A 26142-nucleotide genomic window follows, 5' to 3' on the forward strand; every position below is an offset into this window, starting at 1 on the left:
GGCTAAATGGCAAAGGACAAGAAATAGAGGCAAAAAGGCATCCTTTAAAAACTGGAATTCAGATTCTAATGAGGACAATAAAAAGGAGCATAAACTCTGGCAAGTCAAGTGTAAAAGTACACCTCTACCCCGATATAACGCTGTCCTCGGGGAGCCAAAAAATCTTACCGCGTTATAGGTAAAACTGCGTTATATCAAACTTGCTTTGGCCTTGAGCATTTCAATTATTAATAGTCACTTCCCACCCCCTGACTGACCCCTCGGAACCCCCCACTCATCCAGCCCCCCTGCTCCTTGTCCCCTGACTACCCCCTCCAGAGATCCCCCCATCCCTAATCACCCCCAAGACCCCATCCCCTACCCAATCCCCCCTGTCCCCTGACTGCCCCGACCCCTATCCACACCGCTGTCCCCTGACAGGGCCCCCGGGACTCCCACACCCTATCCAATGCCCCCTTTCCCCATCCCCTGACCGCCCCACCCCCAGAACCTCCCAACCATCCAACCCTCCCTGTCCCCTGACTGCCCCCCTCGACCCTCTGCCCCTTATCCAACTCCTCGGCCCTGGCCCAGCCCCCTTAACAGGCTGCTCAGAGCAGCTTGTCCGAGCCAGACACGCTGATCTGCTGGAGCGCGCAGCCCTGCCCCCCAGAGCGCTGCTTTACTGCGTTATATCTGAATTCACATTATATCAGGGTAGAGGTGTATAATTAGGTAGGCCAAAAAAGAATATGAAGAGCAACTAGCAAAGGACTCAAAAACTAACAGCAAAAAATTTAAGCACATCAGAAGCAGAAAACCTGCCAAACAATCAGTGGGGCAACTGGACGATGAAGGGGCTAAAGGAGCACTCAAGGAAGATAAAGCCATTGCAAAGAATTCATTTAGCTTCTCCTCATTGGTCTTCTCTGCAGAGGTTGTGAAGAAGAGTCCCACACCTGAGCTGTTCTTTTTAGGTGACAGATCTGAGGACCTGTCCCAGACCTGTCAGTGGAGGAGCTTATGGAACAAATTGATAAATTAAACAGTAAAAAATCACCAGGATCAGATGGTACTAGCCAAACAGTTCTGAAATAACTCATATAGGACATAGCAGAACTACTAACTGTGATATGTAACCTATCACTTAAATCAGCCTCTGTACCAGAAGGAATTCACCCAAGAATTCTGAAGGAACTCAGATATGAAACTGCAGAACTAACAATTGTGGTATGTAACCTATCGCTTAAATCAGCCTCTGAACTAGATGACTGGCAGATAGCTAATATGATGCTGATTTTTTAAAAAGTCTCCAGAGGCGGTCCTGGCAATTACAGGCAGGGATGCTGGAATAATCTGTATAGTGGGGATGCTGAGAGCCATTGAACCAAACTGTAAACCCTGTATATAATAGAAACCGGTTCAAGCCAGAGGTTGGAGCAGCGTTCCAGCACCTATGATTACAGGCCAGTAAGACTAACTTTAGTACTTGGCAATTTGGTTGAAACTATAGTAAAGAACAGTATTATCAGAAACATAGATAAACATGGTATGTTGGAGAAGATTCAACGTGACTTTTGTAAAGGGAAATCAAGGCTTGCTAATCTATTAGAATTCTTTGAGGGGGTCAACAAACATGTGGACAAGGGGGATCCAGTGGATATAGTGTGCTTGGACTTTCTGAGAGCTTTTGCCAAGGACCATCACCAAAGTCTCTTAAACAAAGTAAGAAGTAATGGGAAAAGAGGGATGGTTCTCTCATGGATCAGTAACTGTTTAAAAGACAAGGAAACAAAGAGTAGAAATAAATGGTCAGTTTTCACAGTGGAGAGAGGTAAATAGTGATGTCCCTCTGGGATCTGTACAGGGAGCAGTGCTGATCAACATATGCATAAATTATCTGGAAAAAGGGGTAAACAATGAGGAGGCGAAATTTGCATACAATATTAAATTACTCAGGACAGTTAAGTCCAAAGCAGACTGCAAGGAGTTACAAAGAGACCTCAGAAAACTGGGTGACTGGGTAACAAAACAGCAGATGAAATTCAGTATTGAGAAATGCAAAGTTATGCATGTTTTAAAACACTATCCCAACTATACATACAAAAGAATGGGATCTAAATTACCTATTACCACTCAAGAAAGAGATCTTCGAGTTATTGTGGATAATTGTCCAAAGACATCTGGTCAGTGTGCAGCAGCAATCAAAAAAGCTAACAGAATGTTAGGAACCATTAGGAAAGAGAGAGATAATCAGACAGTAAATACAGTGCCACTATAAATCCTTGGTACACCCACACCTTGAATGTTGGTTGCATGCAGTTCTGGTTGCCATATCTCAGAACTGGAAAAGTTACGAAGAAGGGCAGCAAAAATGATTAAGGGTATGGAACAACTTCCATATGAGGAGAAATTAACAAGACTGGGACTTTTCAGCTTGGAAAAGAGATGACTATGCGGGGGTGGGGGGGATATCACAGAGGTCTGTAAAATCATGAATGGTGTGGAGAAAGTGAATAAGGAAGTGTTATGTACTCTTTCAGGGATCACCTGATGAAATTATGTTTAAAGTAGGTTAAAACAAACATATGAAAATACTACTTCACACAGCACCCAATCCACCCGTGGAACTCATTGCGAGGAGATGTTGTGAAGGCCAAAAGTATAATTCTAAAAAGAATTAGATAAGTTTGTGGAGGATAGGTCCATCAAAGGCTTTAGTCAAGCTCATCGGGGATCTAACACCATGCTCAGGGTGTCCCTAGGCTGTGACTGCGAGAAACTAGGAGTGGATGACGGGGATGGATTGCTCAATAATTGCCCTGTTCTGTTCATTTCCTCTGAAACACCTGGCATTGGCGACTATTGGAAAACAGGATACTGGGTTAGTGGACCATTGGTCTGACCCAGTATGGCTGTTCTTATGTTATGTTCCTCTAGTAATGGACCAATAGCATAGTTAGGATTCTTTTGTTCCTAATGTTAGAAAAACCTCCTTGTTGTTGTCGTTAACTCAGCTGGCCATAGATTTCTCCTTGTGTTCCTCTGCTTCCCTTATCAATTTTCTGCATTTCCTAACTTCTCATTTGTATTCATTACTATCCATGTTATTGTTTTATTTGGTATAGCTGTCTTACCTCCCATCTAAACCTGATCAGTTTTTTAACAAATATGGCCACCTTCCTTGGTTGTGGGGTTGTGGCTTTTTGGACAGCTAGTAAGGTGTTTGTAAACCATTCCCAATTATCATTCAGAGTTTTCTGATTAAATTCTTTGTTCCAGAATGAAACAAAAAGATTGAAACACCCTACTGCCAGAAGTTCTCTAGGCTTAGCAATAAGAGGTGCAGTTTACAGTGAATTAGTTTAGTTGTTCATTATTTGTTTTGTGATAGCACTTAGGAACCTCAGTTTTCCCAAAGTTAGTAGGACACGGTAGTGCTAAATTCAGGGGAGGATTTATAGTGGAAAATTAGCCTCAGAGGTAACTTGGGAGAGACTAGTATCCTTATCTAAGCATCCATTGTTATGGTTGAGATTATTAAAACAGCAAGACTGTGAAAATCTCTAATTAACTTTTCACCACATATGCTTATTGTATGGATTTCCCTGAGTCTGAATAGTGAAAATAGACTTGTCACTTTCACCTTTGTTTGTAGTCAGTCTTATTTTTTCTCATTCAGTGGCACAATACTACAGTATATATGAATTGTAAACAAACCCAAATAAAATTTGTTTCATTTGAATTATAAAGATCACAACAATGTTTTTATTAATATTGTATTTAGAAAAACCTTTGTTTTTTGCAAAGCCTAAAATTCAAGGGTCAAACTAATAGATGTTATCTGTTTTTGTTTTGTTTTTTGCATATTTATAGTCACAGTTACTAAGAATGACCTCAGAAAATCATGCACTAATGTGTTAACTTTTCAAATTCTTGTTTTGGAGAATAACATCTTGGTACATTTGAAATTGCATTTTAAAATTACTCCCTTTCCTCTATATTACCTTTCAAAAAGAGGCATTTGTAAATTTCATAAATAAGGGAATTTATAATAAAATATTAAAATTCTGTACACTTTAGATTCCTCATTGACCTTTTTGATTTTTATTTTCCCTATTCCTTTTTTCGTGACAGAATTATGGATCCAAGCCTGCTAAGAGAACGAGAGCTATTCAAAAAACGAGCACTCTCCACTCCTGCTGTAGAAAAGCGTACGGCACCCTCTTCTGATTCAACATCTTCCAAAAAGAAAAAAGCAAAGTTAGAGCAGGGTGGATCATCAAGCTCAAAACAAAACACAGGTTGGTGAAAGTACGTCTGATTGTTTCCTTCCATCTGTCCACATACCCTATTGGGTCAGTCTTTCAGTAAACTTCCTGTGTGGCCAGAGCCATTCTCCAAAGGTACCATCCTCTAGGAATCTTATGCTTGGGTCTTAGTTCCTGAGCATGAGGGTACGGGAACTTTTACAGCTATTAAAGAATTTTGACCCTGGAGGATGGAGGTAGAGTGTGGGTCAGGCCCCGTGCTGTAAGTAACATGCCATCCTCTGGATGATGTAAATGCTGGTCTCTGAACTTTGCAGCCAGTTTATGCTTGACCCTGCTTCATGAAGAAGCTCCTGGTGTGCTATGGTTGTGTGTCACTCCAGCTCTTTTTACTGTATACTTTTCAGCGTTTTCAGCTTTCCACCCCATCTTTCCTTTTCTCTAGGCTTCTGTATTGGTGCCCATCACTGTACCATCTCGGGTCTGATCTACACTTAAAACTGAGATTGACATAGCTACTGCTCTCCTGAGCACTGTAGCTATGCTGATATAAACCCTCAGCGTAGATGCAAGTATGTCAACAGAAGAAGGCTTATGCTGACCTAGCTCCATCGCTCAAGGAGGTAGAGTTACTATAGCAACAGGAAAACCGCTTCTGTCAGTGTAGTGTGCATCTACACCGTGGGGTTACAGCTGCATGGCTGTGATGCCATAGCTGTGCCGCTATAGTCCCCATGATACAGACAAGCCGTGAGTGTCTCCCAAGAGTAAAGTCAACAACAAAGTGATCTCTCTCTCTCTTCCTTGCCAATGGGCTAGCTAAGATTTTTTTTTTTTTTTTTTTTAATAAAAAGTATGCTTGGAGAAAGAACTGGGTTTTATATTTTGCTGTGTGTGCCATGTGGTCAGAGGTCATTCTTATTTTATCTGGCAGTAAGTCTTGATTCGTCAACCTGGGAAGGTTCTGTAACCTGTGGTCACAAGTTGCTCTGTATTGGCCAATAGTTTCACTGGAATCAGAAAGACAGAGAGATGGTGTCTCAGTAGCTAAGACCAGTTCCATGCAGAGCTTTGCAAGGCAAGTCAGATATCTTTAAACTGACTTCCATGTTTAGTGACGAGCCAGAAGAGAGCAGTGAATAGAAGTGATGACCTGTGTTGCTGAGCACAGGGGCTGCTGTATTCTGCAGTCAACTTGACAGGTTGCCTAAGGCTTTTGCCTCAGTGCAGTTCTGCAGCATATTATTGATTATTTTGGTGCTCTTGCATTCTAATGTGCTTCTCTGCTGCTTATTTTTCCTTCTGAATGCATTTTGGACCCATCAGTTTCTGCCTCAGTCTTCCTCGCTGATTTTCTGTTTTTTCTTGATGCTCCATAACTTTGTTGTAGGAAAGTTTTTGAAGAAAGAGACTGCTCAGTGATTTCAAGACATGTCTGTATGGCAGAACTATGCCAGTGACAGATGACAGTAGGCTCTATCTGCCTAGATATTGACCATAATAAGCAGAGTGGCAGAGTTGGCTGCAGATGTCATCCTGTGCCTGAAACAAAAATGCAGCCTGCCTCAGCCCTCCTTTAGACACCTCCAGGGGAGTCTTGTCCGCTGAGAATGTTGCTCTTGGCACAGGAAGCTATGTCTTTGACACCGCCACCCCAGCGCTCTTGCACTGGTGACTTCGGCACCATCAGTGTTGATGCTTGCACTGAAGCTCCAAAATGCTACAGGTTCCCAAAGGGTTAGCAGTTACACCCAGTGGGGGAAGGGGCACACGCCTTACCATTGCCACAACTACCCCAATAGAGATCCCAGCCTTCCATCATCCCCTTTACCAGCCTACCCTCTCTCAGCATAACCAACTACTATACCAAACATCCACAAGTACTAATGTTGGATAAGTATAATCTGGGAAAGGGGTGTGTGTGCAGAACGGCAAAAAGTTTTAAGTTGTGGTCTGTAGTGTAGGGTGGTTTTGTTAACAGTAAAGTGTATGCCTGTGGGTGGGGGGAATAGAGGTTGTGTACTGTTGGGGGGCATAATTTTTCATTTCCTTGCTTCTGTGGATTTGAGTCATGTATTTTATGTGTGTAAGAACCCTAACTGCTTAGCAGTGTTTTGGGTATTTACGTCAAAGCAACTCATTGGATATGTATTTCCTCTTTTATGTCACTTTCAGACCGAGCCAATATCAGAAGCGTTCAGTACTGCTACTGTGTGTCCTAAAAGGAATGAATTTGGTCTGATGCTAGTTCTGAGTGAACAGTTGTTTTTGATGTCTTTTTGTCAGCTCAAGCTCAATGTGGCTAAAACAGAGCTCTTAATTACCGCCGCCCCACCCTGCCCAAGTCCTCCTCACTACATTCTTTCTAAATCACTGGGGACAACACCACCATCCTGTCTGTCACTCAGGCCTGTAACGTGGGGATCATCTTTGACTTGGACTTTTTCTAGGCTCTTATGTTCAGGGTATATCTAAATCTTTGCCAGTTCTTTCTGCGTAACATCTCTAAGATATGTCCTTTTCTGTCCATCCACACAGCTAAAATTCTTGTCCAGGCTCTCACCATCTATCATCTTGATTACTGCAACATCCTTCTGTGTCATACCAGGGTAGAATCCAGAGAGATGAGTAGCTGCGTCACCCTTGTCCTCTAGCCTAGGATGTCCTTTACAAAGCCTTGCTGCTGTAGCCTCCAACCAGGACATCTTACAAACAGCCTGCAGCGTATAAATTACTCTCAGCTGTGCCACACTTTGTCTCTTACCGGCCTGGGTTATACTGCAGGGTGACCCCAACGCACTCCCAGACTTAGATTTTCCCCCAGAAGTGTATGTCCTGTACTGCCCAGCCCTCTCCTGGACAGTACAAGTTGATATCAAGTCCGTTATAATAGAAATAATGTCTGCACAACTTGCCATGCCAAATGGAGTGTCCCAAACACTTCAATTTAAACACACTGGATTAGGTAAAACAATAAAACAAGTTTATTAATTACAAAGAGAGAGATTTTTACTCAGTACAAGTAATGAGGCATAAAAGTCAGAAATGGTTACAAGAAAATAAAGTTAAAATGCAACTGGTGCCTAACTTAACAAACTATGTTAAATTCAAAGCAAAGTTTTCTTACCACAGGCAGACAGCAAGTCACAGTCTATAGGGGAAACTCTGCTCTCTGGGTAGGGCCGAACCAAGGGGTGAAAGTAAGGCGGTACGGGCTGGTACGACTTACCAGTAAAAAGTGGCTGCCTGTACCGGCCCGTACTACTGACGTTAAAGTGCTGCCATGGCAGCACTTTAACGTCACTGCTCTTTTTGCGCCCCCCTTTGGTGGCCCTGCCAGGTCCCTACTGGCAGGGTCGCCGACAGGGAGGGTGCAAAAGGGGCAGTGACGTTACCGCTTTAAGCAGGGTCCTTTAAAGCGCTGCTGTGGCAAAAGGACTGTGCATAAAGCAATGCCATGGCAGCGTTTTAAAGTCCCTGCCCCTTTTGATCGCCGCTGGAGCCCCAGGCGGCCTGGCTGGGGGACACTGACACCCAGCCCCACCCCTTCTGCCCAAGGCCCTGACCCTTCCAGGGGGTGGGGGGGGGGGGAACTGCCCCCCCCCCCCCACCGGTAAGAGAGAAATTTTACTTTCACCCCTGGCCTAGCCACAAACAGTCTTTAGCCCAAAGCCGTCTGGCTGGGGCAAACAGGAATCAACAGTCTGTAAGGGAGCTCTGGGCACGGCAGAGCAGTCTGTGGCTCCATAGCCTTCTGGCTGGGGTGAGCCCACAACAAAGCCCGCACCTTCTGGCCAAAAAGAGGGGGTTTGGCTGCCACCTCTGGGGTGGGGTCAGTGGTAGGAAAACCCAGTCCCACCCTACTCCACCTGGTCCCAGCCCAGGGCCCTTATAGTGGCAATCCTCCCGAAACATGCTGACTCACTCTCAAGCAGCAGAACCGGACTAAAGTCTGGTTCCCCTGGACTACTTCCTACCACAGTTGGGGCGTAGGGCTCCATAGTCCGAAGGTCCTGTGTCCTCTGCCTCTTGTCTGCAGCAGCAGTCAAAAAGTGAACGAAATGTTGGGAATCATTAAGAAAGGGATAGATAATAAGACAGAAAATATCATATTGCCTCTATATAAATCCATGGTATGCCTGCGTCTTGAATACTGCGTGCTGATGTGGTCGTCCCATCTCAAAAAAGATATATTGGACTTGGAAACGGTTCAGAAAAGGGCAACAAAAAATATTAAGGGTATGGAACAGCTGCCGTATGAGGAGAGATTAATAAGACTGGGACTTTTCATCTTGGAAAGGAGATGACTGAGGGGGGATATGATAGTGTGGAGAAAGTAAATAAGGAAGTATTATTTAATCCTCCTCATAACACGAGAACTAGGGGCCACCAAATGAAATTAATAGGCAGCAGGTTTAAAACAAACAAAAGAAAGTATTTTTTCACAAAATGCACAGTCAACCTGTGGAACTCCTTGCCAGAGGATGTTGTGAAGGCCAAGGCTATAACATCGTTCAAAAAAGAACTAGATAAATTCATGGAGGATAAGTCCATCAGTGGCTATAGCCGGGATGGGCAGGGATGGTGTCCCTGGCCTCTGTTTGCCAGAAGCTGGGAATGGGCGACAGGGGATGGATCACTTGTTCTGTTCATTCCTTCTGGGGCACCTGGCATTGGCCACTGTTGGAAGACAGGCTACTGGGCTAGATGGATCTTTGGTCTGACCCAGTATGGCCGTTCTTATGTCTTCTTGGCCGCTGGCAGTCCCCACAGCTCCTCAGGGCATTCATCTGACAGTTCCTTGGGATACTCATCCATCTCCTCCAACTGCAGGACGTGGCTCCACTTGGGGGCTAGTCCGGGATCCTGCAGAGATGTCTATGCCCGGGAAGAGATGTCTATGCCCGGGAAGAGATGTCTGCTTCTTCCCATGGTCCAACCCCAACTGAGCTCCGGGGCTCTGCTTTTATATTTCCTGTCCTGCCCTGGGACTTCCGATGCCAGGGGTGGGGAAGATTTAGGTCTGCCCACCAGGGGGAGTGTAGTGGTCCCTGGCTCTCTAGTTTGGAGAGAGGCTGCTCCACCTCACTACATCCCCCCTTCATGGAGTCACGGGCTACCCTGTGCTTGGTCTTCCTTTTGCTTCTAATGTATTTGTATAGTGTTTTCTTGTTACTCTTTATGTCTCTAGCTCATTTAATCTCATTTTGTGCCTTGGTCTTTCTAATTTTGTCCCTAAATACTTGTGTTATATTGTTTATATTTGTCCTCTGTAATTTGACTGAGTTTCCACTTTTTGTAGGGCTCTTTTTTGAGTTTCAGATCATTGAAGACCTCCAGGTTAAGTCAGCGTGGTTTCTTGCCATGCTTTCCATCTTTCCTACGCAGTGGGATAGTTTGCTCTTGTGGCCTTAATAATGTCCCTGAAATACTGACAACTCTCTTGAACTGTGTTTCCCGTTAAACTTACCTCCCATGGGATCTTACCAACTCCCTGAGTTTGCTAAAGTCTGCCTCCTTGAAAACCATTATCTTTATTGTGCTATTTTCTCTCCTACCATTCCTTAGAATCTTGAACTCTATCATTTCATGATCACTTTTACCCAAGACAGGCATTGGATCCGTCAATAATATGTATTTCATGGCAAGGAAAGATTGATAAGCGAGTCTAAAATAGTCAAAATCATGCTATCTCTGGACAGCTGGGGCCTGATCTATATTACAGAGTTAGGTTGACCTAAGGCAGCTTACGTCAACTTAACTCTGTAAGCGTCTACACTAAAATGAAGCTCCCACCGATGTAACTCGCCCACTACACTGAGTTAATAAGTGCACCTATGCGAGAGGCATAGTGCTTAGGTCAATGTAGTTAAGTCAGTGCAGTATCAGTGTAGACACTGCGTTGCTTTACATTGACTGTTCCTGCCTTTCAAAATCCATCCCACAGTGCCCTACACCGATAGTTAAATTGGTGTGAGCACTCCTGGTGAGGATGCACACTGCCGACCCAAGGAAGGTAGTGTGGACAGGCAAAAGAGATTTAATTACTATGGTGGCTGTATGTCAATGTAACTTAAGTCAATTTAATTGTGTAACGTAGGCTTGCCCTACTATAGAAACTCGATACATCCAGCATGAAGGTGTGTTCTCACGTCTGTAGCCAAGAACAGTGGATCTGTATCTCAAAAGGCAATCCCCTTGACTGGTGAGGAGTGTGGGAGGGAGGTGGAGATCAGGAATGATCTGTGAAATTATGGACTTGGAGACAGGAGGATGTGGGAGGGAAGCTCTTAGGTGATATGTTCTTGTATGGGGGGTGAAAAGATACTCATTTGCCTCCAGACAGTACTCTTGATTAAACACTCCTTTGTGGAAATATTGAGGTGACCTCACTCTGATGTGATAACAAATTCTAACACCTAGGAATTGATAAACCGTTTGGGTGAGGGATAGGGTGGGAGTTCTCTGAGCTGCAGGGAGAAGCTGTCAGGTGCTTCCAGGAAGTGGTCAGAGAGGTATTTGTTTGCTGGGAATGAACATTTTTCTTTTTTCGTTTAATAAGAAAGCCTACCTCACTGGGCTTTGCAAAATATTCAGATGCCATGTGTAATTAAAACCATTATTTTGTTTTACTGACATTTTTTTCTTTTTAATAAACATGTTTTTAAGAAGAGTGCCATTGTTTGGTAAATTTTGTGCAGACTTCCCCCAAAAGGAGAGCTTATAGACCAAGGAGGAGACATGAGATGGCAGGGGTGAGGGTGACAATCAGATTGATCTGTATTTCTCCAATTAAGCAACATTGTGAATTATTCAGATGAACAAATATTTACTCTAGTAATCAAATATAGATGACAAAAGTTCATTTAAAAACAAAAATCTTTCTTTCCACATAAAGATTTTGCTAGCCATTCAAGTTCACATCCAGAAGTGAAATAATTGGTGCTAACAATGATTTTTAAGGCCCAAAAAGCACATGACTTGCTCATAAGATGCAAGAGGCTTCATTTTGTTTGTTGGTTCTTCTGTGAGTTCTAGTGATCAATCATTACTACACCACTTCTGTTTCTCTCTTTCTAAAGTTGTCCATCATGGTTCTAACTGGGTTGGATTCGTTCGCTAGGTCTTTCATGGTTTTATTTTTCACACAGCAGCAACAGTCAAGCAACTCGTAAAGGAAAGCCAACGCCACCAGAGAAACTACAGTAAAGATAAATATAACCAGAATAATAAAGCAGGCAGTGTTCCAGTTATCATGGAAAGGGTAAATCTTTTGCACTTGAAAACCAAGGTATTGGTAAAGGGATGTAGTCTCGTTCCAGTAACTGGTGTTGAAGGTTGCCATGCTTGGAGAGTCCTCTTATTGTGCTCACTGCAGCAGATCTATAGGTTAAAACAAACAGAGGAACAAAGGTGATGTTTTTAACTTCTAAAATGTCAGTTTTTTCTTTTACCAACTAAGTTGGAACTTGAATTATTTTCCCTAGTTGGAAGAGTTTACTTTCAGAATGACAGCTAATTTCCTGTGGCCAGCAGTGAATAGTTTTTGAACTGGGGAGCTTTGGACATATACATACTCTTTGAAGTGAAGCTGCATTAATCTGGCTCTTTATTTTGCTTTGAGTCAAAAATATATTGGCTCAAAATGCACAGCTTGACTGTGTGATGACTTTTTGAAATATATTTTATTGCAAAACTAATACATTGCAACATGTATCAATAAAGTTAAGGAGCATCTCTCACTTATTCCAAAGATAATGCAAAGAAGCAATCTTACAGAGATTATTTCCATCTGCATGGGATGATTTTAGAAACATAGTCTATTTGTTACTCTTAAATGTTTTAGTTTTTTAATGGTTTGAAAACCCTCTCTGCACATGTGACATTTCTAGCAAAACAAGGGACCCATGTGCTGTTACTGGATGTGTGGATCCGAATGACTGGAATGATTAACATTTGGCATTCTTCTACTTCTTCCTTTGTTTACAATTCCATTTATCAGAATGGTCTGGGAGCCATCTGATTCCTTTGGGTAACTTCACGTTTGGATAAATGGAGGTGCTATGTTAAGCTGCAGGATTTCTGGGTAGGATGAGGAAGGGAGGGAGGCAGAGAGGAGGGTGGAAGAGAGAGAAAGAGGGAGAGGGGCAGTAGTTGCAGGAGACAGGAGCCTTGTTAGTGCTGCTTTAGTGCTTCCCAGCACCCTCAGCTGGCCGTTCCCCTTGGTATTTGTATTGGTGCCTGCAGAGCCCAGGGCTGTCGGCGCTGGGAAGCATTCAAGCAGCACCTCTCCCGTCTTCTTTCCTCCCCCTTTTCTCTCCTCCACCCACCTCTTTGCCTCCCTTCATTTCCCTCCCTCCTTTCCTCATACTGTTCAGAAATCCTTCTACATCACAGTTCCCACAGCCTTAATGTTAGTTAATCAGTTGGTATGTAACCAACAGGGCTACATGGGGGACACAGTGTCCTTTTGGATAACTAGGCTGTCTGGATCATTTGAATTTGGTTAAGTGGAATTACAGTACATTTAGAAATTGTAACTGTCTTGGAGAATGAGTTTCCAGAAACAAGGTTGAACTTTCAGCTGCTCTCCTGGTTTATAATACAATTTCCTTATCTCATCTGTAAGCGCTGTTATCGTCTTTCGGTTAACTTGCAAGCTTCCTAACACATTAAGGACCAAATTCTCATAGTGTTCAGCACCCAGGAGCTCAGTGGCACTGTGACCCTGTGTGTTAGGTTACAACGCCTGGAATGTGGAGCTAGGCCTGGCACTGCAGGACTGTAGCTGCTCCCACCAGGTGGGTGCGTGGTGGGCTCACTCTCCACCCCATCACCAATGGCCCATCACGTCCTTTCCCCCAGGTGCAAAACCTGGCCCTGCGATTGCTTGGCATTGGTCTAACTGCTTTCGTTGGTTTAGAGAGGCAGCAGGATTTGGATATGTGAACTTCTGGAACTGAGCCTAGAGCAACATTGTATTGAAGGACTGACTGCCGACTGAATTAAAATGGGAAAGGGAGCCCCTTGAGGCTTGGTGTTTTCTTAAAATGGGGGGCTACCTCTTCCAGCACCTCTGAGGGTAGAATGGGAGAGGGATCAGTTGAGAGAGATGATGCAATGGGGTAGGGAGAGGATGAGAGAGATTAAAGCACAGTTTTTACTCTGCTCTCATCTCTCACCTTAGAATATGAAAGACAAATGTACTTGTTAGAGTACTATGAATTAAGTCCTACATGCAGAGGAGCAGGCTAAGGGCTGCTTTGGATATCTTTAAGATGAATTGAAATATATGTATTTTAAATACCCCAAAAAACTATTTAAAAACTTCAGTTATTAACATGATATGCTACCTTTACAGTCCAACAAATATTTGTAAAAGTGAGTTGAAAAGTTCTGGTTCTGCTCATGCACAAGTTAATTATATCAATCACTTCTAGAGTAGGGAAGAATGTGCATTTTTCCTTTTTAAAAAGAGCATTTATTACCTTTAACTCTGAATTTCCTGACTTCTGAACAGTTTTAAACATCAGTCTTAATATAGTATTGTAGTTTTTGCATAGTATAGAGGACCGGGAGTGACTCCATAGTTAAGGGCTTGTCTACACAGGGACATCCAGGAAAATTAATCTGAATTAACTAAAGGTATGAATTTGAAGTGGATTAGTTAAACTGCATTAAACCCTCGAGTGAACACCCTCATTCAAAATTAAAGTGGCTTTAATTCTCTTTAAACTAATACGCACAACGGCGCCAAATTAAAATCTCACAGGCAACCTTCATTCTGGTATTTTATAACTCTTGAAAGCATGACTGCAGCCTTAAAGTTTTCTTAGTTTATATTTTTGTATGTAAATTAATATGTAAATGTTGCTGCACGAACTTGGTACAGGAAGACTGAAGGTTAGGTAAGAAAGGCTAGAAGTCTCTTGCGTGTTATACTCATGCAGGAGGGGTATGATGTAACATTAATTAAAATCAGAGCTATATAGCTAATTAATGAAAGATGCTCAGTTTGTAAAAAATGTATGTTTTATACTGTGTATAATTACACTGGACATGAGGCAACTTTGTTCACTTAAAAGTTGAAATTCCTTACAAAAATCTTAAGATAAAGTGAATTTTGTGTTGTAGATAAAACAATGAATAAAGGCGTAGGCTATTAAGAAGTCTATCTGGTTACCTTTTATTTAACTTAATCAAAATGCAACACGACCAGAAAATACTAATTGTAAAGAAAGCATCAATGTTTTGTTTACAAAGTTGAAAACCAAAATATATGGATAATTGAAAGGAAAAATGATAAAGCCCAAATTTCATGTTGCTACCTATTTTAAACAATTTGTCTATGAATTTACCAATAATAAAATTGGGCCATTTTTAACATAAAACAGGAAACAGCCAGGATGCAGTTAACTTAGCTGAAGTCGTATTACATTTCATTGCTATTGCTTATATACTGTTCATCATGTTGTTTGTGTGCTTCTGTTTGGCTGAATAAAAACCAAAATGAAATTGTGACATTGATGAGGCCCTATCTCAGAGCTTGCCTGTCAGGATGAGTGCATCCACAGAAAATTAGTTTTGGGAACTGTGGTAATTTATTGAATTCCTTTTTAAACTCATAGCTAAGGATAAAGAAATGGAATACATACAAGTATGAATAAAGGTTTTAATGTGGGAATTTGCTGTTGCCTTTTTATAATTGAAATAATTATTTAGATGAAGATTTCTTTGGAAAATTATTTTAAAGAAAACATAGGTAAAATAAGCCTTCAAAATGCTGTTTCATCTTTCCTTTTTTATTTTCTTTTTTTGGAGGGTGGGTGGCGTGGACAATAAATTTCAGTGGTAATTTTAGCTAATGATGCCAGATTGGGATCCACGGAGTCTGAAGAGCACTATTCACAGAATGCCTCTCATAGCATCCTCAAAAGGCCAGTCCTGCATCGCGATCAGTGCCCCAGCTCCCGCTGAAGTTGGGGGGTGTGCCTGGCAGAATCGGGCCCAGTGTATTGGAACTTTGATTGAGGGGTTATATTTAAATTGGGATTGAGGAAATATTGCATTTCCTCTCCTCATTTTATCCCCTCTCCTCTCCTTTCCTTCCTTTGCTCTTTCTTTCACTTATTGTTGAAATTCTCCTATGGGACAGTCCTGCACAGGAAGACTGTATCACTGTAACTCAGCTGTCCCTAGTACTTTCCAAACATCAAGGTGAAATGAATGCAGTACTTGTCAGTTTCACTCTGTTGCTTATGGAGTCATTCCAGGAAGCATAGTATCCTCTGTGATGAGGCAAATGTCTCTTCTCCTAGTCCTCCCACAAGCTAGAAGGTGCCCTTAGTAGAAGTAGAGCACAAGAGGAGGGAAATGAGTGGCTTGACAGTTGAGGGACAGAACCCCCCTCTGCTCTGAAGTATGGAAGTGGTACAGACTCATTCTCTAATATCCTTTAATAGGTCTGTTTTGTTGTAGTCTGTAAAGGAAACCTGGGTGTGGGATTCAGTTTCACAGTATGTACATTTTTGGGTAAGCAGTGCCCAGGGGTTTAAGGTTCTGTTATTTTAACAACTTTCATATTTTTAGTTTGAGAGAATGGAGGAAACAGCATGTAGTCTGTTAACTGGGAGATTAAAATAAGCTATAATTTAAGGTCCTACTTCTTTCGCAATATTGCATATTCCACAATATTAGGCTTCTACCGCAATTTTGTTTTAAATAAGCTTGCTTTGCACAATTTTGCATACATTTTGAGGTTTGCAACACACACTCCCCCTCCCACCTCCCCCATTAGTATATTAAATGATCTTGAAGAGTTCAGAGCTGTAACTGAGGGGGGGGGGTGTAAGTGAGGCAGCCGCCCAGGGTGCAAAGCTGTGGGGGAAGAGGGGCAGAAAAATTGGAGGGAGGGAAACGGTAGGGGGTAGAGCTGGTAGGGGGTAAGGGGCATGGTACTGCCACCCTTACTTCTGCACTGCGGCTGGTGGTGGCGCGGCCTTCAGAGCTGGGCGGCCCGAGAGCAATGGCTGCTGACCGGGTCCCAGCTCTGAAGGCAGCACCGCCACCAGTAACAGCACAAAAGTGAGGCTGGCAGTACCATGCTTGCTGCCAGGCTGTACCCTCGATGCTTTTTTACTCATTTTTCTGCCCCATTTTTCCAGGCCTAACCTCACCAGCATTGTGCCATGGGCAGCTGCCCCACCCTCCCTACCCTGGTTACGGCCTTGTAGTTGCACCAAATTGTCTGGTTATAAAATATATTTATAAAAATAGAAGCTGAGTTGTGGACAAGACATGGAGAATTGTGGAAAAATAATAATTGCAGTGATTTGGAAAAGCCACAACAGACTTGTTTGTTTAAGAAAAATTTGCTGGAACAATATAAATGCTCAACTATTATGCTATGCCTGTGACTTTTATGTGTGTCTATCTGTCTATCTGTCTATCTATCTGTCTATCTATCTGTCTGTCTATCTATCAGGCATAGCATAATAGTTGAGTGTTTATATTGTTCCAGAACATTTTTCTTAAACAAATAGGTCTGCTGTGGCTTTTCCAAATTACTGCAATTAATAAAGGTCATTATTATTTTTCCACAATTCTCCATGTCTTGTCCACAACTCAGCTGCTATTATCTGAAGATCATCCCATGATTTGGGTAGTGTCTTAGCTATAATTAATTTTTAAACTCTAATAACGTGAGTTGTAAGACAATATTTTTAACCCCTTTGATATCTGATAGCTAGTGATTTAGTTATATGATATGCCAATTGATGTTTTGAAGATAGTGCTTAGCACTTCTTAAATCAGGGGTGGGCAAACTTTTTGGCCTGAGAGCCACATCTGGGTATGGAAATTGTATGGCTGGCCATGAATACTCACGAAATTGGGGGTTGGAGAGGGGGACGGGATCTGGCTGGCGGTGCGGGCTGTGGGGTGGGGCCAGAAATGAGGAGTTCAGGAGAGGGCTGGGGCAGGAGTACCAGTGCAGGGGGGTGAGGGCTCTGGCTGGGGGTGCGGGCTCTGGGGTGCAGGAGGGTGGGACCGAGGGGTTTGGAGGGTGGGAGGGGGATCAGGATTGGGGCGCGGGAGGTGGTCTGGGTGGCGCTTACCTCAAGCAGCTCCCGGAAGCAATGGCATGTCCCCCATCTGGCTCCTATGCGGAGGCATGGCCAGGCAGCTCTGTGAGCTTCCCCATCTGCAGGTGCTGCCCCTGAAGCTCCCATTGGCCCCGTTTGCTGGCCAATGGGGACTGCAGGGGCGGCGCTTGGGGCAGAGGCAGCATGCAGAGCCCCCTGGCTGCCCATACATGTAGGAGCTGGAGAGGGGATGTGCTGCTGCTTCTGGGAGCTGTGCAGAGCAAGCCTCCAATCCCGCTCCCCGTCAGGAATTCGAGGGCCGGATTAAAATGTCTGAAGGGCCATATGCAGCCCCTGGGCCTTAGTTTGCCCACCCCTGTGTTAAATGGTGGCTAGGAAAATTAACTTCCTCCATTGAAGAGAGAATTTCAGATAATTCTATTTTATAAACCAAGTTGGGGCAGGGGTCCAGTTACTAGCTGTAGGCTGATTTTGATAATATTCTAGAAGTGTTGGCTCTCTACTAGTGACTGTAATCCCCCAGACTTGACTAAAGCCAAGACAGCTGTTGAGTCATCTACCAAAACTGTTGTAATTGTGAAATACAAGACTAAAGATTTCATTGCTAAGCCATCAAAATTAACGGCAGCACTGATAAAGTAAGAAAAGGCACATCTTTGAAAACTGTCGGAGAAACTCGGGTTCGACACAGTTGCATTTTCATTCTAATTGCAGTAGGAATATTTAAAATTTACACTGAGCCAGTCTGATTAGTATGCATTACAGGTATTGTGCGTGAACAAAATCTAGTAGTGGTTAAATATTTAATGTAGTTCTATAATACGTTTTAATTTAAAAATCATTCTTTGGATGCTGTGATAATGTAAGTTTACTCAGAATTGTATTCAGAGGAGCAGTGGCAAAATGACTCATTTTAATGCAGTGCTGAGGAAGTCTCAAATAAGAAACAACTGACAAACATTTTGGGATAATGGTATCTAGAAATCTCTCATGGATTCTAACCTGTCTGTCTGCATCATGCAGATGGATTAACACTCTTATATTTACTCCAGGAATATGTTAAGTGATAAGGTTGATTTTCGTGCTAGTCTAACAAACCAATTCTTTAGAACACATTTTTAGCCTAGCAGCATACAATTTCATTCTTAAGCAATTTAGTGATTGCTTTATTGTTTATATTTGAAAAATACACCCTCTAACAATTTTGTTTTTTCTTTGTTACAGAATTAGTTTGGTTTTTTTTAATAAAAAGATTTGTATTAGCATCTATTTTAAAACAGTCAGAATCAACTAAATGGAACGTGAGGCTGCAAGAAATGAGCTACTAGCTAGTAAACATCAAATACATTTTGTTTACTGCGCATTGGCTTGGGTGTGTTGGGTTTCTTATAAGATGGAGTGGTCATCAATTTTCCATTAATGTACAGATGGTAATAGTGCTTGTCTGATAGTAGCAGATTAAGGATTGTAGCAGAGTAAAATCCTGCTTAACACAAAGAAAATTCATGCTGGCTTTTATAGGAGAAAGGCTTTATATAGACTTCTTTTCTAAGCTAAAGATATATTTTCTTTCAATAATCAATATAAATGTAAGACAATTTTAAAAAATGGTACAGACCTACCTCTTGTCTGAAAAGATGCTGAAAGAGCGCTGGTCTGCTCTATTTTTTTTAGTGCAGGCTATGGCACAGCTAAAATGGAGCTTTGCTACTATTGGCCAGAGCATAATGCTGCTGACAACTTCCTTTATGCTCATTTGCATCAAACCCACTACCCTAGGAGTAAATCATTCATAAATTTAAATTGTTTTGTGTAGGATGATCAACCTGCTCACCCCGTATCTTACTCGTTTACAATGTGATCTTATTAACAGTGAGGTGTGTTAGTGATACAGTGGTTGTTATTGACATGCTTTAGCTTTGAGCTGGAAGACAGTGAGTCAGAGCATGACATTTGAAATGTTAATACCTGCAGATTTCTGTTTCTATTCAGCATTATATTATTTACAGTAAACTGTAAATGTGCCTCAGTCCGGTAGATTAAACAGGTTAATAGGAAACAACATTGCTGCCTTTGATTTAATTCTTGGACAGAGTCATTGCATAATGTGTTTTTTTTAACCATAAATTATCAGTTGTGGAGATAGAGGTGCTGTCTAATTTTGTTTTACTGATCTCTTAGGTCTGTAACCATTAAGATTTTTTTTTTGGGTAAATTTCCTTCATAGAGAGGATTTAAAAAAAAAAATTTAGTGATACAAAATAAAGGCGACTTGCTTTTGTTTCTTTTTTTTCCAACTTCTCAAATGAAGTTTCGGGAGAGGGTCTATTCTGTTATACCTGGATTTATACTGTATAAGCTCTATGATATAATAAATAATATATAAAACAGTTATTTAATTAGTCGTGTGTGTTACATTTTCTGTTACTTCAGTTTTCTCTTTTGGTCCATGTCCTTCTGCTTAATCTGCAGTGAAGTCATAATCTTGGAGCTATGATATGATAATCTGTTTCTGAGTTTTTGAAATGGTATTCATTTTTAGGGTATTATGCTTTTTCTAGACCTTAGCAAAGCTCCTGTTTTCAATGTAAGTCTCTAGAATAATTAGCAAATGGGTCAAGGAAATGATATATGAAAAACAAAAAAAAGTAAACACTTTTTTTTTAAAACTGACCATTTTGAAAGTTTGTTTCACAATCTTTTTATAAAGTGACTTGCAAATAAAATTAGTACATAACTGGCAGTGTGCCAAATGCTTCCTGCCTCTTCAGAAAGGCCAAGATGGATAGTGTGGGTGTATTAGCAGACTGAGTTTTGAAACTTAATTTACAGTTCCCTTTAAAGGAGCAAGGGCATGCTAAATTTAAATACAGTGAATATAACACATTTTCTCTGAGTCTGCCACTTATGTGATAACCCACTTTCTGAGTCTACTACCTACTTACTGTGAATGATTGGTCCTTAGCAAAAGTCTCAAATACATTTCTTAGAATACAATAGTGTGTTAGACTGGATCCACAGAATATGTCAATGCTAGTTGTACTCTGTTGTGGTACCTTAAGTAGGGGGGTAAAATAAAAAACCTGACCAAGACTTTCAAAATAACTGTTGATTTTGGATGCCTTAACTTTTGGATACCCAACTTTGCTTTTCAGTGGGTGGATGCTGAGAACTGGGTTCAGATTGACTTTAATAAGAAAATAAGTTTCCATTTGCTGCTTATGGGAAAATGTGTTTTGCAAATTGTTAATGTGTGCTATGGCTTATAAGAAAGTATCCACCAACAATAGAATTCCCAGTTGGAAACCAAACTCTCAGAAATGGTATTAGAGACACGTAGGCCTTGTCTGTGCTACTAATTTTCCTAATGGCCATTCCTATGCTTCATTTGTGCAATCATCAGTCAAAGCATTGGTGGAAACAGGGCAGCAGCATTTTTAACAGTGTGTTGTCTAACCCTGCTTGGAGCACTTAGACTTATTTTTGAGTTTGGGAAGGGCTCTGCTGGAGTGAATTAAGGACTGTTATAAAGCAGTAGGTTACAGATGGAGCTGAGGTGAATCTCCCTTTCTGAAGTGCCCTGTGTTTAGAGAATCGGTTTATTAATTTATATTTTGTCAAACAAAGATTGTGTTAAAAATCACTTAAGGTTGCTTAAGTGCATATTACCAGCAACCAGCCGAAATTGCTATTTAAGTTCTCATATACCTGTTGCGACCTATAACTATAAGTTTGCCTTTTCTACATTCTCATCCACACCACAGGTGACTTTTCCTTCCACACAAAATGTGTAATGTTTAACTCTAGCCATGTGAAGTGTTTAGAAATGGTTATTGACTAGTTATTTAAAATATTAAATTGGTGAGTGTTAACTTGGAATCTTTATATCAAGATTAGATGGCGTTCTAAAAGATGTGCTATGGTTCAACCTGTTAATATTCAGGAATCACAGGGTGAAATTCTCTGGCCTGTGTTATGCGGGAAGTCAGGTTTGGTTGACATAGTGGTTCTTTCTAGCCTTAAAATCCATGAATTTATGGGATAGTGTGTATGGAGAGACTTTTACTTGATTTTTTTGCATGTGTTGGTTGGATGATGAATTTTTAAGTAGAAATAGTTTTAGTTTATCTTCTGGGGACTGTGGCAAATGGCTGACGCTATTGTGGTGGGTCCTGCACTTTTTCTTGGTGTGGTGGGTAAGGGTGCTGCCCCTTACCCCTATTCTTGGGTGTTGTGGGCTCCGCTAGTGCCCCAGTGGGGGAGAGAGAGAGGAGCGGGGAAGGGACCCAGATCTGCTCTCCTACTCCGGGTCCCAGCCCCTTCAGCTTTGCGGGCTGCTTACCCTCTCTCCCCTTGGGTAGGGTTTCCCTCAGTCCTTTTTGCCGGTGGGGTCCCTAAGTCCTTTGCTCTGCTTGGGCAGGGTTTCCCTTCCCCTGGTCCTCTGGCTAAAAGCAATACTCCTCCAAACTCTAGTCAGCTCTCCTTCCCTCTCTCTGTCTGACTGAAGCAGGGTTTTTTAATTAGGTCTTGGGTGGGGCCTTAATTGGCTCTGGGTGCTCCAATTACCCTGAAGTGACCTTTCCCTAGTCCACAAGGAATAAGGCCTTGGTCATCCTAGGGTTTATATACCTCCCAGCACCCAATAAGACCACTCTGCTGCAGTGGTCCAGGACCTGGGCAACCTGGTGTGGGTGGAGCCCTGCCAAGCTGTGTACTCGGTGTCCGCCTCCGCCCAGGTCAACTGAGTCAAGAGCTCTGGCCTGATGGTCAGAGCGCCCTCCCATCCGCGCTTCAGGCCATTCAGTGGGGCACGGGTCCATTGCTCTATCTCGGCTTTTATCTTTCTGCCACGCATCCTTCTCTGCTGGAGAACTGGCACAATTTGGAGGGCAGGGTGGTTGAGCAGTTGCAGAGGTGGGCAGGACTGCTCCAGTGCCTCTGCCTTCGGGGGAGGGCATTGGTGCTCAATCAGCTAGTCCTGTCCATGCTCTGGCACTGGCTCAACACCCTGTGCCCAGCCCCGGGGTTCCTGGCTTGGCTCCAGAAGCTGGTTCTGGAGTTCGTTTGGCCAGGACTGCACTGGATCTCTGCGTGGTTTCTGCATCTTCCCCTGGAGGAGGGAGGACAGGGCCTGGTGTGCCTGTTCACTCAGGTCCATGTCTTCCGCCTCCAGGCCATGCAGAGACTCCTTTGTGGTGCAGGTAGCTTGGCTTGGAGCACTCTGGTGCACACCTTCTTCCGCTTCCTCTGAGGGCTCCGATATGACCAGCAGCTCTTTTATCTCCATCCGAGAGGTCTTCCGCAAGACCTCTCCGAGCTGCCAGTCTTCTACCAGGACTTCCCTCCTCCGACCAGGTCCATGGTGGCCACCGAGGGGGCAGATCTCCTTGCAGAGCCCCTGCTACACCATCTTCGTCTTCATGTGCAGGTGGCGAAGTCGCCCTCGGTGCGCCAGAGGTTGGTCCTGTTGGAACTTACCAAGATCGGAGACCTCCTGGACTGCAACCGGGGGGACTGGGTGGATCCCTATGCGCTTGGCTGGCTCCTGGGGCTCTCCGCCTTTGGTACCCCCCGGCACGTACTTCGGGAGGTGGAGGCAGCCTTATTGCCCATTTGTTGGTTTTTCCTCGAGCGGGTCCTGCGAGAGGGTATCACCCGCCCACCCCTCACCCCAGGCCCTCTGGATCTCTTCATCGGGCCCCTACCCCGTGAGCTCTCTCGGCCCCCATGCCTTTGTACCCCAAGCCAGCTGCGCGATTTGCAGCCGGTTCACTTCTGAACCGCGCCACAGGACCATCTCTACACGGTCGTGCTCCACACTCTTCATTTCCCCACCCTCGTGTCCCACCCCGACACCAAGTGGCGGGACCTTCTACCAGCTGCAGAGGGTGAGGGACCGCGGTGGTCCAGCCTGTACTCCATCCTGGTTCCACAGCCCGCCGGGGACATTAATTGGTAGCTCCTTCATGGAGCCGTGAACACGGGTGTGTACCTGGCATGGTTCAACCCTCTTTCCGACACCTGCCCTTTTTGCGGTGTGAGGGAGACCCTGTCGCATGTCTATCTGCAGTGCGCCATGTTGCAGCCCCTTGCGGCTCCTCCAGAACCTCTTGTTGAGGTTCTGGCTGCATTTTTCCCCGCACCTGTTTGTTTATACACACTCCATCTGTGGCCCTATGAAGTCGCGGGACCACCTCGTCAACCTCCTCCTAGCCATGGCCAAAGTGGCCATTTATAACACCAGGGAGAGGAGGCTGGCTGAGGCAAAGACACTTTGCTCCCCACATGGTGTGGGGTGGGGCGCCATGATAGACAAAGAATGTCTGCACCAATGTGTCATCGCAGAGCCATTGAGCTACCCTGAACAGCTATGAAGCAGTTATCCTGAGTAAGGGGAATAACTCTGTTTAATTGTAAAAAGTCAGAATTGGTCTGTGTCCGAGATAAGAATGGGCATGCACATTTGTTTGTGAGCTCCTGGAGTTTGTGGGACCATAGGATGAACCTTGACCACAGAGTTTACATTCTAGAGAGAAATACAGACAAAGAATCCGGGGAAAGGAAAAAATAAAAAGCAAAGCCATGGTGCGGATATGTTCTTCTCTCATCCATCGCTGATGGTGGGTTAGTGTTATCCCCCCTCCCCCCCATGGAATCTGGAGGCAGCCTGGTCTTGTTGTTGGGTTCTCCAGGACTAAGCCCTGTTCTTCAGCTCAGGCCAGCAGATTTTCTGTCTCTGGCGAAGGACCAGGTTGGTGGTGGTTTCTGCCAAACATTTCATTTAATAACTTTAATTTGTATTCATTTTCATAAAGTAGCGACTTATCTTTCCTGCTCCTTTCCTGGATTGAGTATTTGGCAACACGGTAGATTCAACCACCCAGATCTGCCACTGCAGCATCTCTTCTTTGGAGCTCCTCTGGCCATGCTCAGGCATGGCAGAACTGTTCTGCAAACACCAGACTAAATCTAGGTGGTGGTCCCTATGAGAGACAGCATTTACAGGTTTTAAACAATAACTTCACGGCGGCAGTGGGAGGGCAGGTGTCTTGTAGACCAAGAACCAGGGCCAGAGTTCAGGTGCTTGGTGCGTTTGACCTCTACAGCCCGCTAGAATTTAATAAACTCGCAAAGATTAGCTTTTTAAAGCATGCTGTCTCTTCAGACTTCTGCACTGGGAATGAAGACATCACCTTCACTCCAGTTTACAGTATTTAATCTCTTCTTCTTAAGAGTTTGTATTGATAGTTTGAGATTGGTGTTGGTCCAACTTGTTTTTAAAAACCTCCACTGACTGGGATTCCACAATCTCCCTTGGAAGCCTATTCCAGAGTTTAAATTACCCCTGTAGTTAGAAAGTTTTTCCCAATATCTAACCTAAATCTCCTTTGATGCAGATTAGGTCCATTACTGTTTCTCCTACCTGCAGTGGACAAAGAGAATAATTAATCACCTTCCTCTTTATAACAGCCCTTAACATATTTGAAGACTGTTATCAGATTTACCCTTGGTCGCCTTTTCTCAAGACTAAACATGCCCACTTTTTTTTAACCTTTCCACATAGGTCAGGTTTTCTAAACCTTTATCATTTTTGTGGCTCTTTTCTATATTTTCTCCAGTTTATCCCCATCTTTTCCAAAGTGTGGTGCCCCAGAATTGGATGCATTACTCCAGTTGAGGCCTCACCTGTGCCAAGTAGAACGGGACAATCACCTCCCATGTCTGATATGTGACAATCCTGTTAGTGCACTCAAGAATGATTTCGCAACTGCATCATATTGTTGACTCGCATTCAAATTGTGATCCACTAAGTCGTCCAGATCCTTTTCAGCAGTACTACCATCTAGCTAGTTATTACCCGTTTTGTCGGAGTGTATTTGATTTTTCCTTCCTACATGAAGTACTTTGCACTGGTTGTTATTGAGTTTCATCTTGTTGAATTCAGACCAATTCTCCAATTTGTCAGAGTAGTTTTGAATTCTAAACCCTAACCCTAAGCCACTTCTCTCACCTCAGTATCATCCACAAATTTTATAAGCATACTCTCCACTCCAGTAGCCAAGTCATTAATCGTATTATCTCTGTGATTAATTTTTTTCATATTAGCCACTTAGCAGCTGCTACATATAAACAGGAAATTGCTCATATATTTCATTCTTCATGAACTAAGGTGGAACATTTTTTCAGATGGTTCAGAAGTTTGCTTCACAGTGTCCCAATGGAAATCTGCAAAGTATAGGCAGTATATTGGCTCTAGTTTGCCAGAAGGTAACAAATATCAGTCTGAAGAAAAAAGAAAAGGAGTATTTGTGGCACCTTAGAGACCAACAAATTTATTTGAGCATAAAAATAAAAACGAAAGCTTATGCTCAAATAAATTTGTTAGTCTCTAAGGTGCCACAAGTACTCCTTTTCTTTTTGCGAATACAGACTAACACGGCTGCTACGCTGAAACCTATCAGTCTGAAGAGGCATGCTGAGGGATTGTTTCATATATAGAAACCAGTAGCAATGGCATTTGATTCTGATACAGTTGTTGGACTTTGCTACTGCGAGTGATTTTAGGTTGAAGAAGCTCGGGTTAGAAGCCACATCGGACTAGAGAAGGGCATAGGTGCTGGAACTAGGGGTGCTGCTGCACCCCCTGGCTTGAAGTGGATTTCATTGCACACAGGGTTTACAGTTTGGTTCAATGGTTCTCAGCACCCCCACTGTAAAAATTGTTCCAGCACCCCTGGGTAAGGATTGAAAGTTGGGTTTCCCCCTTGATCTTTTAATTCTGAAAGTCC

The 26142-nt window shown here is 43.1% G+C and overlaps 2 protein-coding genes across 2 annotated transcripts in view; one reads left to right on the plus strand and one right to left on the minus strand.

Annotated features, from left to right (window-relative positions):
• GTF2E2 (general transcription factor IIE subunit 2) overlaps positions 1-26142 on the plus strand; it is a 61908-nt gene that overhangs the window by 5960 nt on the left and 29806 nt on the right. The window contains exon 2 of the mRNA XM_077814873.1: positions 4117-4283. Within this exon, the coding sequence (XP_077670999.1) occupies positions 4121-4283 (163 nt within the window). The 5' untranslated portion in view covers positions 4117-4120. The remainder of the gene's footprint in view (positions 1-4116; positions 4284-26142) is intronic.
• On the minus strand, positions 11302-11595 carry SMIM18 (small integral membrane protein 18). Its single transcript, XM_077814331.1, has one exon. The coding sequence runs from the start codon at positions 11593-11595 to the stop codon at positions 11302-11304; it is 294 nt and encodes a 97-aa protein (XP_077670457.1).

The sequence above is a fragment of the Eretmochelys imbricata genome, chromosome 4 (genome assembly GCF_965152235.1).
Source record: "Eretmochelys imbricata isolate rEreImb1 chromosome 4, rEreImb1.hap1, whole genome shotgun sequence".
Taxonomy (NCBI): domain Eukaryota; kingdom Metazoa; phylum Chordata; order Testudines; family Cheloniidae; genus Eretmochelys; species Eretmochelys imbricata.

What these genes read in the sequence shown, in the direction of transcription:
- SMIM18 (XM_077814331.1), bottom strand. Translation starts at nt 11,595, where the DNA reads ATGGCAACCTTCAACACCAGTTACTGGAACGAGACTACATCCCTTTAC.